Here is a 15883-nt window from a genome sequence, read left to right on the forward strand (position 1 = left end):
TTATAAACATGTCAGAGATCCGGGTCAAACATGAAAAGAATTTCTCTTGTCACTAAAACAAACGTGTTACATTCTCTCCCTCCACTCACGCTCTCTCTCACACACATTAACCAAACAAAACAAAGAAAACTCTGATGGAAAATATTTTCACCTGGAAGCACAAAAAGACCCCAAAATAATAAAAATTAAAAAAAATGAACACATTTCCAGCAGGATATTAATACTAATTGTTTGCACTGTAGTGGTGCTCTAAGTCCCCAGTCAGGATCAGGGCCTCACTGTGATAAGAACTACATAATAATAAATATAATATATGGAGATATACCTATCTCATAGAACTGGAAAGGACCCTGAAAGGTCACTGAGTCCAGCCCCCTGCCTTCACTAGCAGGACCAAGTACTGATTTTGCCCCAGATCCCTAGAGTGGCCCCCTCAAGGATTGAACTCACAACCAACCCTGGGTTTAGCAGGCCAATGTTCAAACCACTGAGCTATCCCTCCCACCACAGGAAGGCACGATCCTTGCTCTCAAGATTTTACAATCTCCTTTGCAGATGTGCACCATTTGTCTAGTGGTGAGAACGGCATGAGGAGACAGCCAAACCGATTCCCATTTCATATTCTGCAATATTTGTGCATAAATCAAGATCAAACACTTAAGATTCCCACAGGGAGGAAAAAAGTCAGAGGGTTAGCTATAACTCCGTGATCATTTTCTTAGGTCTTGTACACATTTGGAAAGTAATCCAGAATAAAGTAGGATGTGAATTTAAATTGCAATAGCTAGACCAGAACAGCTCCCCATGTGGAGGCTCTCATTCCAGAATAGTTTGAATCAGCTTTGAAAGCATATTAAGCTAAACCAGCAAATGGCACTCTTATTCCACACGGAGAGCTATTCTAGAATAGCTATTACAGAACTGCTATTGCGGTCATTTTCCAAGTGTAGAGACAAGTCTTGCATTATCTTTAATTTACTCAGTGTTTTAAGTTCTTGAGGGAATAGGCAACTACATGCAAGTCTTTTTAATGCAACAAAGAACGCACTAAAGGTAACGTACGTAAAAGGCAAGGAACCTGAAAGCTCATTTAGTGAGAAGAATACCACTACTTGGAAAGCTCTTATACGTTAAATCCCAACCTGTTATAAATCACCTTGAGTCAATTCAATAGCAGGAAAAGTGGCTTTTACAATTTTGCAATTAATATTGGACAGCTAGATTGATGCATTATTACCATACAGATATATAGTGGGTATTAGTTTGTATGGAAAGAAAGCAGAAACCTGTAGCCCTCAGAAATTCTTTACTTGAATGGGGAAAGCATTGGACGTGCAGTATACTGTTGGGCTGACACATTTGCACTGGCTTCTGATTGGCAACCACACACAAGCTTCCTAGCAGATTAAAAGTGACCATTTTAGAACAAACCACAACAACAATTTCTTAATTAGGTTCCGATCCTTTCTATAGTATTATCTTGCATGTAAAATTTTCATTCACTGACCACACCACACTGAGAAACTCACAATTGTCGGACCCCGAGAATTCTGTTCCCAGCAGTACTAAGCTGGCACTTTATCTCTGGGGTCGCCGAGGCTCTTTTTCTTGGTACTTAATGCTATGTATTAGAAATTTTAAAACTGGTTGAAGAACACAGTTGTGTTCAGAAAAGCAACAACATTTTCTTTGAAGCCGCTTTTCTAAAATAATCTCCTCAAGCTGTAAACCGGGGCCGCTCCAACTGAAACCAAGACAGGAAGACTAGTTTTCTACTCCCAACAGTCTGGCAGATTACATTAAGTAGCATCTTTGCCCAGAAACTGATGTGCCTACCAGACTCTAAACCAGGGGTGGGCAAACTATGGCCCGGGGGCCACATCTGGCCCTTCATATTTTAATCTGGCCCTTGAGCTCCAGCCAGGGAGCGGGGTCTGGGGCTTGCCCCGCTCCAGCCAGGGAGCAGGGTCAGGGGCTTGCCCCGCTCCGCATATGCCAGGGCTCTATGCGGCTCCCAGAAGCAGCGGCATGTCCCCCCTCCACCTCCTATGCATACGGGCAGCCAGAAGGATCTGCACATTGCTCCCGCAGCTCCCATTGGCCAGCAGCTGCGGCCAATGGGAGCTGCAGAGGTGGTGAGCCTGCAGATGGGGCAGCACGCAGAACTACCTGTCCGTGCCTCTGCCTAGGAGCTGGAGGGAGGACATGCCATGGTTTCCGGGGGCTGCTTGAGGAAAGCGCCACCTGGAGCCTGCACCCCTGACCCCTCCTGCACCCCAACCCTCTGCCCCAGCCCTGATCCCCCTCCCACCCTCCGAACCCCCTCTGTCCCAGCCCAGAGCACCCTCCTGCACCACCCCCCAACCTCTCCTCTCCAGCCCCATCCCAGAGCCCGCACCCCCAGCCAAACCCCCTCCCACACTCCAATCCCCAATTTCATGAGCATTCACGACCCACCATACAATTTCCATACCCAGATGTGCCAAAAAGTTTGCCCACCCCGTTCTAAACAGTAGGGATTTGTCTGATTCTGCAGAATGCTTTTTTGATGCTGTCAGTGTTTCAGGTTGAATACACCTGTGTTCCCCCACTGTGATCCCTCAAGGGCACTTATTTAAGGTTTCTGGCTCTCAGCCACCACCTCTCATGGGTGGAGACCTGGGTCCCTCTTCCTCCAGCCCGGAATTTTAAAGCTACAGAGCTCACTGCCTTACACTGCGATGCCCCCAGCAAGGCAGTCTGCCGAAAGGCCAGCACCTGCACATTGCTCTCCCTCTCAGGGCTATGAGCACAGTATTACCAGCAGTTACAAGTTGCCACACGGCTGCTTCTAAGCAAGCACCTTTATTCTTAAGGCAAAAGTGTTACAGAGAAAACATTAAAACCAATAACAGTTCCTCCATATATGCTAAAAGCTAACCAGACGTCACCCATCAGATCTTATGGGGTCCTGGTAGGCCAAAGTCTTTCCAACCCTTCCACAAGGGTTAGGGCCTTTGGACAGCAGGTCCTGCCCATTTGCTGGATTAGAAAGAAGGCCCTGAGTCAGTTTAAACCCAGCCTTTTTACATCAAAAGCCCTTTCTTTGTTTATTGGTTTCTGGAAAAGACAGTCTGAACCAGTCTATGCAAGTTCCCCCAGAGGGTGGTATATTTCTGGAGGTGTTTACCAGCTAAGTCAGTGGTTCTCAACCAGGGGTACGCAGAGGTCTTCCATGGGGTACATCAACTCATCTAGATATTTGCCTAGTTTTACAACAGGCTACATAAAAAACACTAGCGAAGTCAATACAAACTAAAATTTCATCCAATGACTTGTTTATACTGCTCTATATACTATACACTGAAATGTAAGTACAATCTTTATATTCCAAGTGGTTTATTTCATAATTCTGTGGTAAAAATGAGAAAGTCAGCAATTTTTCAGTAAATAAGTATGCTGTGATACTTTTGTATTTTTAGGTCTGATTTTCTAAGCAAGTAGTTTTTAAGTGAGGTGAAACTTGGGGGTACGCAAGACAAATTAGACTCCTGAAAGGGGTACAGTAGTCTGGAAAGGCTGAGAACCACTGTCCTAAGTGATTCACTTTAATCACCTCCCACTGTTTTAGTTCTTGAAACAGTTGTGATAACCACCTCGCCCCTATGGAGTAGGCCACAATCATATATAAAATCCCTGGCTCACAGTGATAGACGCACTTAATAAGATATGTTCCCCCAAAGATACTGCATATGGTTGCACTATCTGTCACAGGTCTAGACCACTTTAAAACAGAAAATTAAGGGCATTCACGTGTATAGCCTGTATACAAAGGGACTTCTCAGATTTTGCTGAATTTTCCAGACTCAAGGCTTGGATTTTAAATCAATAGAGTCCAGTTTTCAACTTTTTCTTGAAGGAACTAACAGCCAGACAGACTAATATAGCACTAAGATACCACACAAACTCCTCTCATTCTTTTTAATCCTCAGTTTAGGTTGTTTGCTTTGAAACTCAGCCCAACAATGCAATATGCTGAGCATGCGCCAAATGTCTGGCAAACGGGTGCGCTGCTGCCGCTGCAGTGGTACATAGCTAACACCCTCTGGCTTCACGTCCTAACATTCCATTCAGCTCAAAAACCCCCGCTGCAGGAAATGCTTGTCAAACCGCACACAAATTCCAGACGCAGAAAAAAGGCACTTGGAAAACTCACGCTAGATTAGCCGCGTCCAGCATTAGCCAGGATCTGAGGAAAGCTTGCGGAACCAATGGCTATTAGCCAAGATGGTCAGAGATGCAACCGCATGCTCTGGGCGCCCTTAACCTCCATGTCATTCAGTCCAGACGCTGGGACTGAAGGACATCTGATGATGGATCACTTGACAGATTGCCCGGTTCTGTTCATTCCCTTGGAAGCATCTGGCACTGGCCACAGTCGGAAGACAGGATACTAGGCTAAATGGACCACTGGTCTGATTGTATATGGCCGTTCTTATTTAACTTAAAAGCCAAGCCATGCACACCGAGCAGCATGAGTGAAGTATGTCTCAGAGCAGCAATCCCTCTCACACTCACCCCACTTATTCCCCAATACCTCCCCACCTCCTACAGGAGTCGGGGGAAGGCCAGGATGTCAGAGCGCTGCTCTGGGAATCTCCTGCTCAGTTCCTCAAGTTGCCCCACCCCATGCTAGCAGAGGGGGAGATTTTGCCCTACCTATGAAAACTTACTTATACCTGGGACCCATGGGAGTTTAGAAAAGTGGGTTTTCACATGGGCAGATGTGCCCACACACCTCTGCTGGAATGCAGATTAAATGATCAAGATGAACCAACAATCCAGGCTGCCGTTCTGTGAAGGAAAGAGCTGTGCGAAACGTGCTCCAAAAATACCCAGGGCAGCACACAAGCCCCAAGCCTGACTTCAGAACCCAGAGAGCATTTACAGAATGATCAATATAGCGCCTTCAGATTTGCAAAAGCCAACGATTGCAGGCAGTATCTCTACAGTTACATAGTACATTCCATCCACAAGCACGTCACCAACTATCCACTCCGAGTTTCATGTGCAATGCAGCGCAGTCACCTCTAGCATGAGCTGCGGCTGTCAGACCTCTCCGGACTGCAGAGCAGGAGCATGACAGTTAGGCCAGGAAGTAAAGATTATTGCATTGACACTAGAGAAGAAAGTAAGGCCACAGACAAGTCTGTTGTACTGATGAGGCAACAGCAAGCACCACAAACCTGAGATCCAGGAGCAAGAGGCAGAGCCATTCACACAATGCCTTCTAAATCTGAAGAAGAATGCTGGAGATTAGGAAGCAAGTCCCAAGTCCCACAATCCCTTTAAAGGCTCCAAGAGGCAGCGGACTGGAGCCAAATATGGTTTGCTAGCATCTCTCTAGTTCAAGAGAGAGGAAATGAAAGCACTGCCAGAAATGCACTCAGGGAACTCTAACCAGGATGTTGCAAACTTCCCCATTCAGAAAAAGAAACAATTTTAAAAAAGGAAAAATCCCACTAACATTTTTATGAACCATACGAGGTTCACTTCATAAGCATAGCCCTTCCTTGTTCGAAGAAGGAATAACGTACGAAGCACACAATTCTCTAGTTATAACAGAGACCATGGTCTACCAGCTAGACAGGCCTGCCTCTTCCTCACATCTGCTCTTCCATCAGTCACTCTGCATTAGCGTCAGTTAGGGTGACCAGACAGCAAATGTGAAAAATCAGGACGGGGGTGGGGGGTAATAGGAACCTATATAAGAAAAAGACCCAAAAATCGGGACTGTCCCTATAAAATCGGGACATCTGGTCACCCCAGCGTCAGTAATGAGGCCGTGGCTACACTCGAAACTTCAAAGCGCTGCTGCGGGAGCGTTCCCGCAGCAGCGCTCTGAAGTGCGAGTGTGGTCGCGCGCCAGCGCTGGGTGAGAGCTCTCCCAGCACTGCAGGTACTCCACCTCCCCAAGGGGATTAAGTTAACGAGCACTGTTTACACTGGCGCTTTATAGCGCTGTAACTTGCTGCGCTCGGGGGGTGTTTTTTCACACCCCTGAGCGAGAAAGTTGCAGCGCTGTAAAGCGCCAGTGTAGCCAAGCCCTTAGTCTTCAATTCTGCTTTTACTTTTCCTCCTCCATTTTTTCAGCTGCAACAGCTAGTACAAGCATAAAGCCCCGCCTAACCTGCTGCACCCCAGAGATCTGGGCAGAGAATGCCACAAGGCGGAGAAGCTCTACTGTTATGTGGTCCAACCAGCCTTCTCTTCCCAGCCTGACTTGTCCTGCTTTGTCCACTTTCTGGTAATCTTCTGCACTAGAAACTCACTCTCTATCCCAGGAAATTCTAAGGCACCTGACACTATACTATGTCAACACCAATTAAGACACACAAACAGTCGGGCGACCCACTATAAATTATTCTGATTTTCAAGTTAGCAAGTAAGCGAATGCACATACAAAATCTTCTACATAACTAACAAAGGTTATTTGTTCATTTTGCTGTGGAACTGAAAGCTGCTATTTTGACAACAGCACTAAATACTTCATCCTTTTACAAACCAGAGTAACAAGTTACTAATTGGTTGTGAAGGCTGAAGGAGACCTTAACTACAGTGTTCTCAGTGATTTAAAAGCAGAGGCTGCCGTTTTATTGTGTAATATACACATATTAATATGTGTATATTAGCAGAGGGGGGGGGGATTTAGGGATTTTTCTACTATATTTAATCAAGATTTAGATTTTGCTATAAAAACCAAAAAGAAAATACATTGCTTATTAATGAGTCAAGCGTCAGTCTCATTGTCTGGTGGATATAGGTGCTTTTTCCATGTACGAAAGGCTAGTAGTCAGCATGGGTGTTACTATAAGAGATGTCATAGCTTCCCATGGCACAAGGCTCCTCCACAGAGGAGATGAATCACACAATTAAGTTTTTCCACAGGCTGCATTATCACGCTCCTCTGTAAGTGGCTAGATGTTTGCAGGAGAGGTCAGGGAACAAGACCTCTCAAATATTTTTCAGATTTAGCTTGCACAGGTAAGCAGTGGCAGATCAAATGTATTTTGGTCTAAAGAGCATGGAAGCCCTGTTCAAGTGTGTGTGTGGGGGGGGGGGGGGGGGGGGAGAGTCTGGGGGTGGTCACTCACTGCTTCATCATCCCCTGCAGAAAGCTTAGGGCAGAAGATTATGCAGTCTGTCTGTTGACATGATATTACATGCATTCTCTCCCTGCCTGCTGGAAACACCTACCCAGCAGGGAGCGCATGCAGAGGTACTGTGCATGCTTGGATGCCAGGAGGATCAGAAGACACTGGCTATGCAGATGTACTGGGCCTCTGCACAAGGGTTCCAGCAATCTGTGGATGCCCCGAAATCCATGGGACCTCACCACTGACCAAGGGGAAAGGGTGTCTTGGCAAATGAGGAAGATCAAACACCCTACCTGCTTCACCTGAGTACGACTTCCTCTTGAGATGTTTCAGGGCCACCACCTGCGCTCACTCCACATTCATTTAGTCTCTCCTGTGACTTGTGCTGCTACCTGCAGACCTTCCAACAAAGCTGCCCTCACAGTTGAGCTGCTGGGGATCAAGACTCCCCCAACACAGAGCTGCAGAGCTCCACACAAAGCCGATGCTCAGTGGGTTTTGAGGCTATTAGAGGTTTTTAATCAGGTTCTGGTATAGCAAAAGCTCTTTCACAAGTGTCTTGCAAATGGGGCTGGATGATTAGGAGTTATTAGGCCAACATGGTAGGTCTCAAATTACCCCAGCCTCCTCCTTTGGCTATTACAATGCCATTTGAACAACTCCTGCCTCTGTACAAGGGGTTGGAAATAGATCGCATGTTATGATACCTATGCTGACTTGCAGTATATTATTCAGCCACTAGATGTCACCACCTGCTATAGCACATATGCCAGAGAGGAGATTGTTCCTGGTAAACAAGGGAGACAGAACTGGAACTCAAGCTATGTACATTTTCAAACAATTTTAGATACAGTTGTAATCATTTTCTACAATCAGACACCTCTTTTTAAGGAGGAGCTGTGATTCCATAGATCAAGACACAGTTAGAGTGGCTTTATGAACTCCCCATGTCCCCAAACCCACCTCCCTTGAGGAGGAAACTCTTGAGCCCAAGCCTATGGAGTTTCATTCACTCATAGGGTTTCCTCCAGATAGGGGCAAACTGGTCCTATAATAATGAGGTAACAGAAGGACCAGAAATATGTGAAAATGAGATGGGAGGTGAAGACAGAAAAGGGAAGAGAAGAGCAATCACTTAAGTCTCACTCTCACAACATACAACGTTCCCCTCACCTCAACGGAGCAACAGCCCCTATGGTGCACAAGACCAGGAAATGCAGGAATAGGTCAGACAGGAAACAAAAGCTTAGAACCTATTTCAGCTGTGTTACCACACAATTATCTTGTCTTCTAAGCCTATTTTTAAAAGCCTATCAATCCATTTGGATGTCTTACTCTATGCTCATAGACACGCTAATCAACTTTAAAACTTGAAATCCAAACTACATTTAGAGTTCAAAGGGCTTCTTTTAAAAACATCAGCCTAGAAACAAATGCAAACTGTATTTTAAGTATTCACTCTCCATTTTATATTTTAAAAGTCACGAGTGTGCTGAAGCTGTTCCACTAAGAGTCTTTAGGTTAGTCTACCCTTCAAAATCCAGCCTGTGAAAGGCACATTTTCAAAGCCATGCACAGGTGCACAACTTCCATAACTCAACAATGTGATTTTTTGCCCTGTTTTGAATGAGCATTACATAGCTGTATATGTTACAAGACCACCAGAGCACTATTGCTGCAATATATCACAGTTTCCATCATGTACAAATCAAGATAAGCATTGTAAACATCTCTCTTTCCTTTTCCTAAACTTCACAAAAATATTTTAAAAGAGGATTACTGCTGTGTTCCAAGTGCCCTCTTTTGCAATAAGTTACAGCTCAGGCATGAAGCAACTGGAAGTAATGGATTTACTATACAAAGTAACCAATTTTGAGTTCCAAACACACATCTCCTTTGGTAAGCCTATGAGAGGAGGACATCTGCACAGCAAAATGTCAGGCTGATGGTTTTCTTTAAATCATTTAAGGTTGTTGGGTTTCTTTCCCTGCATAAGACAAAGGATCAAGCGTGGTTGCTGATGACAGAGATAACATGTATAACAAATGGAAAATTAGCAATTGCTACGTCAGCCAATGGAGGCACTGAACCAGGACTCAGGAGATCCAGGTTCAATCCCTCCCCACCACCCCCCGGGGGGGCTTGCCCAGGCCTGTCAAACACACACAGTTTGGGGACCACTGTGCTACTCTCACAGAAACAACAAGAAGTGTCCAGCCTGAGGCTCCGAGCAACAGAAACAACCACATGGGGAATACACTTGAAACAGCCCAACTAAATCAAAACAACTTCTAAATTCACTACAGCTGTCTCTTCACTCCACAAAGTAATCACAAACAGCTGTCCTAGAAAAGGATCTATGAAGGGGAAAAAAAACAAACAAACAAAAAACAGACATTTTCAAAAGTGAAACCTGCTAAAAACTGGAGATACTTACAGAGCATACAACAATACAAAGCTTTTCCCCAACTGAAGGGAGTCACAGCCTACCCTAAATATAGCCAAAAAGCTTAGGAAATATTAAGTCAAGTTATTCAGCTTAGATCTTCTGAAGTAACAGAACAGGTTTTGGCCTTGTCTACACTCCAGGGGAAATTTGATCTAAGCTACACAGTTTGAGTCAAATAGACATAGCTTAGATCTACCTACCACGGGGTCCACACTACGCAATGTCAACAGGAGATGCTCTCCCGTCGACTCCCCTTACTCTTCTTGATGAGGTGGAGTACAGGAGTTGACGGGACTGTGATCTGCGGTTGATTTAGCGGGTCTACCGCCGATGCATTGATCCCCCGCTACGTGTAAACAAGCCCTTAGTCTAATCCCCCTTGTATAGTTCCATTTACCAACTGATGCAGAAGGGAAAAAAACTGATCTATAATTAAAACACACACACCCACCCACCCCTCTAACGTCTGTGGCAATTTTAAAAGTCAGTAGATCTATAGCAAGCTAAGCATCAGAAGGGTAGCTGTGTTAGTCTGTATCCACAAAAACAACAAGGAGTCCGGTGGCACCTTAAAGACGAACAGATTTATTTGGGCATAAGCTTTCGTGGGTAAAAAAACCTCTCTTCTTCGGATGTGGGTTTATCTGAAGAAGTGGGTTTTTTACCCACGAAAGCTTATGCCCAAATAAATCTGTTAGTCTTTAAGGTGCCACCGGACTCCTCATTATAGCAAACTAGGCTCTCTGTCTGCGTCAGTTTTATTGCCACATCCCCCCATTTTTATCATAATGCTTGTAGCCGTGTTTTACATGACTGTTTGCAGTTAGTTACTATTCACAGAAGTGGCATTTAAATTAATACCTGGCTGCAACACTTCTACAAAACATTTACTAATTAAGTAACTAAACAGACTAGTCTTACCCACATGGGCCATAATCTTAGCAGTAGTTCCTGGTTTATACAGAATTCCATAACTTTTAAACCAATCTATCTTCTATACCAAAGAGGCATTTGATAAAATGTGAAAATCCAGGGAAGCAAAATATTGGTTTTAAAATATAAAAAACCCTAGAAAAATCAAAAGGAAAACCACCTCTACACAAAAGCTGAGCAAATATCAGTGTGGTATGAAGTGGAGCGCATCCAACAAAAATAAATGCTTTCCAGGAGGAGGAGTCATTTAACTAGGGAAGTAGGGACAAGTTGGAAAGTTGTTCACTTTCATTGGAGGGTATGGGGTGTTTTGATGGCAGATTCTAACTGGAAGGTTGAAGTCCAATGCTTTAGGAGAGCAAAGCTGCAGTTTTAAACAAATATCCTTTCACCTGTATTCAGGCTTATGCTCTTCACATAATTTCAGCCAGAAAAATATAGCCAAGGTTGCAACAAATGTAACACCAACTGCAAACAGCATTATACAGAATCAACTTTTTTTAAAAACACGGGGGGGGGGGGGGGGGAATCAGTCAGAATTAGTTATGCAGTTATCATAAGCCACCATAATAAATAGATCAATAAGATATAGCAGGGAAATTATATTTCCTTACCCAGAGTGAGGCTAACGAGGACTTTTTTACATGGCTTTTATGGTGAAATAGATCTCAATAATGTTGTGCTAGCAAAATCTGAGCCTGTTTGCAATCTCCTTCAAACTGTGGAGTAACATCAGATTTTGAGAGTCCGTGTCACTCTGGATTCCAACAGGCCTTATCGCCCTCAAGGTACAAAAACCTCAACGTCTGACTTCCAGGCTTATTTGGAAGGGATGTCCATTTCTGCTAGTGCATGAAACTTAATCCAGCTGAACTGTAAACAGCCATTTACAGGCTGCCCGAGCAGTGCAATCAGACAGGGAGAAGGAACCGCTATCACGGCCAAGAAAACAGCTTGGAATAAGTGCTGCGTGGTTCAGACTTCAACTGGAGCAAGTTTCATGTCACCTCCTCTGCCCACTGTCCAACCCTACCTAACCTCAGGCCTGCGCTTCTGATATGATCCACTTTCCTTGCTCTGGATTCTTGACCCAAACTTTGGGAGCAGCTGACAGGCCAGTGAGCCAGGGCAGGTGATCCCAGGGGCTGGGAAGGGTTCTGCCGGGGAATCAAGGAAGGCATTAGCGAGGGAAATCAGACTGGCTGCAACAGGTGAGCAAGAGATATCAGGGAAGGGAATGTGCCCCGAGATCATGGAGAGGAGAGGGACATTGGGTTTGATCTCTTTGAGGAGGGCTCATGAAGAAGGCTGATATACGGGGGGTAGGTAGGAAAGGATCAGTGATTCTTTTCAGAGCCGGGGGGAACTGGCCTGAGAAACAGAGAAAACCAAACAAAAACAAAATGCTGTGGTTTTTTGCCATCAGGTTTTTAGTGCAGTTAATGAACCGTCAGTACTTTGAAGATGTTTAGAAACACACACACACACACACACACACACACACACACACACACACACAGGGGCTTAAAACACTCAGCCAACTTCATCCCTAGTGCAACTCCATCAGTGCCATTGGTGTAACAGCCAGGAATGAATTTGACCCATCCATTGTCCTCATGCTTTTCCCTCCCCACCCCCATCCTTTGTTTTTACAGGATGGGCCCTTTCCCCAAGTGTTCTCCAAAGTGGGACATTACTGTCACATCACCTCAGCTGCCTGGATGCAGGGCAAGTCCTTAGTCCTTAGAATGTCTGCATAGCCTCTCCCTCTCCTGTAGAGGTTACAACGCACACCAGTAAACAAGGCAATGAGTATCCAAACAGAGGAAATGCATGCAGATTTGCAGACTTAGAATAACAAGGAAATGGGAATAGAGCGATTGGTGCAACGTGTCAGGCAACACAACAAATACCCAGCGCTTTTCATCAGTAGATTTCAACACGCTTTACAAAGGAGGGCCCCACTATACATCTGGAGAAACTGAGGCATGGAAAGGTGAAGCAACTTGCCCAAGGTCACCCAGCAAACCAGTGGCAGAGCTGGGAATAGAATCAGGGCTCCCGAGTCCCAGTCCAATGCTCTATCCACTAGACCACGCTGCCTCATAAATAAATGCTTTAAGAAAGGGCTGTTCTCTCTTTCAGAAAGGATGACTTTTGCATGGGGAAAAAAAGAGTTTTTTAATAGCCTGAGATTCCAGGAAAAGTTGACTTGGAAAACAAAACTACTTAGAGGGCAGGGCAGGGATACAATAACTACAAAATTGGAACAAAGAACTTGGCAACAGGAAGGGTTGTGCTCAGTCAAGAAGGATCAGCTCCTCGCCGGGCTCTAGCAGGGGAGATGAACCCACTGGGAGCAGTCTGTGTTCGGATCAACAGCGAGCATGCAAATGACGAACCAGCCTCACACTTCACAGGCTTCAGAGTGACCTGGAGGAAGACCGGGTTTCCTCTTCATGAGGGTTTGGCTCGGTCGTCTGATGGCCCTGCTGATACATGCAGTGGAAGAGGAAGCGATCCAGGCCAGGTGCCTGGAAATAGTCTCTTAATCACAAAGTCTGCAGCAACAAAGCCTTTGATTCAAGCTGCTGCAAAGACAACTAGACACGCAAAAGGAGACTATGGCTAATGGTCCTCAGCTCTCCCAGTGGAAGGAAGGGTCACTGGGGCACAGTCTTATTGGACATTTATGTAAACCACCTAATCACAAAGGATCCCAAAGCACTTTAGAACTATAAGGTCATACAGAGCTTGAAAACTCCACACACCAGCATGCCCTGGAAAGGGGTGGGGGGAGAGAGAGACAGAGATGAGGAAGTGGAGTATAGAGATCTTCCTTCCTCCCTCCAGTTCAGAGACAACAAGGGTAGAACAGAGGTGAAAATTATTCTAGTTCTATCACTCAACCCCACCCCAGCAGCTAAACATCTTTGGAGAGGGCAAGAAGAGAGACTTCTCAGCCAGCACATAGAGAGGGCAGCTCAGGCTAAAAGAAAATGCTCCTCTCTTCTGCAAGATCGAGGGACAGTGCCCTGGGAGAGATCCCAGCACCCTTCCCACTTACCAGCAGCTGTGGTGGGGAGGCTGGGCTCCTTTCCCTGGTAAGGACCTTCACCAATGAAGCCTCCACCAGCACCACCTTCCTCTTCACTACTCTGGCCCCAGAACAACGATTTCAGAGACATCCTGTCTTTAAATGCTGCCCTGATGGAGTCCCACAACCAGTGAGGAGAATGAAAAGGGTTTTCCCTGACACGACGTACCAAGCGGGATCGGAGCGCAAACCTGTGACCTGACAGGATCTCTGTGTTATGTGGATTGTACTGGTCAATGGTTCAGCAAGGGAAGATGAGCACGTGCCCTCCAAAGCCTGTGATACCCAGGAGCAAAGACCTAGCAATAGCACAATCTGGGTATCAACACAGCTCAGGACAATGACTGGCAGTCTCCCTCTGCAGAACTGTTGTTTACTGTTCGATTTAGAACTCCAGCGTTAGTCAAGTTTAGAACCATCCCATCTCTCTGCATAGTCCCATGCACTACATGCTGGAACTTCAGACTGAAATTCAGTCTCTATGCACTGTGACAAAGTTCCTCCTCTATCTTGGTGGGTCCTGTGCTTATTGGCAGATTTTCTTGCCTCAGAGGTTCACCATGTGTGTTGGGGAACAGCCCAGAGACCTTCCCCTCTGGAAGAACCCACAGTCCAGGTCAATTGGGAGGTTTTGGGGGAACCCCGGCCTGCCCTCTACTCCGGGTTCCAGCCCAGGGCCCTATGGACTGCAGCTGTCTATAATGCCTCCTGTAACAGCTGCATGACAGCTATAACTCCCTGGGCTACTTCCCCATGGCCTCCTCCAAACACCTTCCTTATTCTCACCAGAGGACCTTCGTCCTGGTGTCTGATAACGCTTGTGCTCCTCAGTCCTCCAGCAGCACACCCTCTCACTCTCAGCTCCTTGCGCCTCTTGCTCCCAGCTCCTCACCCTCGCACCACAAACTGGAATGACCTCCTTTTTAAAACCCAGGTGCCCTGATTAGCCTGCCTTAATTGATTCTAGCAGCTTCTTCTTAATTGGCTCTAGGTGTCCTAATTAGCCTGTCTGCCTTAACTGGTTCTAGCAGGTTCCTGATTACTCTAGTGCAGCCCCTTCTCTGGTCACTCAGGGAACAGAAAACTACTCATCCAGTGACCAGTATATTTGCCCTCTACCAGACTCCTGTACCCCACTGGTCTGGGTCTGTCACAGCACTCATGATTATATCCAATCCTGGGAGCTCAGCAAGTTGTTAAAAAGTTACCAGAAAGTCATGCGATTGCACATGCTCTTCTCAAAACACTTACAAAAAGCAAACCATCAGGGCTCCATGGGTGGTGGAGACAGGAAAGCTGCCCCTTTCCACCTGAGTTTTCTGCCACTAAATGCCATTGAGGGCAGGATTCACTTCCGCTCCATACTATTAGAGCAATTGCAGCTCCACAGTGTAGTAGGGAGACCAAGGCAGCGAGCGGTCACTGAAGAGAGCAGCACAGAACTTCCACCCTGTGCAAATGCCCTCAAATCCAAAGGGGTGAAGCCAAAGCTCCCTGCAGATCCCAAAACGACACTTGAGGCAGTCACTCCCCAAGGCCCAACTCTAGGTATTTTTAACTCAACTCCTTCCACGCAAGGCATTTTGAGCGACTGAACAGCGCAGCAATGCAAGAGCAGGAAGTGCAGCGTGTGTACTTCTCTGTTTTGTATCACAACAGATGTGAAAATAAGGAAACAAAGGAACATCTCTGAACTAACAGAACAGTCAAAGAGCAACAGTGGGAAACTGCTCTTTACCAACAACCATGCCACACTGCCCACAACTGCAGTGTCAGGACAGCTGTGTGTTGCAAAAGCCCATCGCATCCGTCACCACTAAACCAGCCACAGTCCCCAGAGCAGACACTGGGATGTTCTTCATTAATTCCTGCTGTTACATGGAAAATGTTGTTCATGCTGACACAGATGCCATGGCGTTTTGAATGAACACACTTGGATTCTTTCGCCTGCCCTGCTGGCTGGCTTGTGAAGCCCATCATTTACATCACAATACAAGTAGCATTTTATTTTATTTCATTTTTGGCAGCACAAACTAAAAAGTTTGACCGCTGTGTTGTCAGCATATGAAGCTCGGTATCACGAGATGACTTGAGAGACAAGAACTGACGCTGGGTTTTAAAGCAGTCGTGGAGGATGTACACAAGTCATGAAGAAAATCTAATGTGGTCTCTTCCCTTTTCAAAAGCTCCAACCCCCTTTCACGCTCAGCTCACATCTCCCACTGCAGCCATTTCCAGGCTCTCTCGGAAATCCAATAAGCATAGGGT

General features: G+C 45.8%; 1 protein-coding gene across 7 annotated transcripts in view; it reads right to left on the minus strand.

The window, feature by feature from the left end:
- The window catches only part of ATP11C (ATPase phospholipid transporting 11C), a 117033-nt gene that overhangs the window by 75444 nt on the left and 25706 nt on the right, over nt 1-15883 (minus strand). For 3 of the 7 annotated variants that reach the window (XM_054039200.1, XM_054039196.1, XM_054039201.1), the window contains exon 1: nt 10507-10667. The exons of 1 other annotated variant lie outside the window; for it this stretch is intronic. In XM_054039200.1, coding sequence (XP_053895175.1) covers nt 10507-10557 — 51 coding nt within the window. In that variant the 5' untranslated portion in view covers nt 10558-10667. Of the gene's footprint in view, nt 1-10506; nt 10669-15883 lie in introns of those variants that run through there. 3 more of the 7 variants (XM_054039199.1, XM_054039203.1, XM_054039202.1) reach the window with 1 other exon arrangement.

The sequence above is a fragment of the Malaclemys terrapin genome, chromosome 9 (assembly GCF_027887155.1).
Source record: "Malaclemys terrapin pileata isolate rMalTer1 chromosome 9, rMalTer1.hap1, whole genome shotgun sequence".
Classification (NCBI taxonomy): domain Eukaryota; kingdom Metazoa; phylum Chordata; order Testudines; family Emydidae; genus Malaclemys; species Malaclemys terrapin.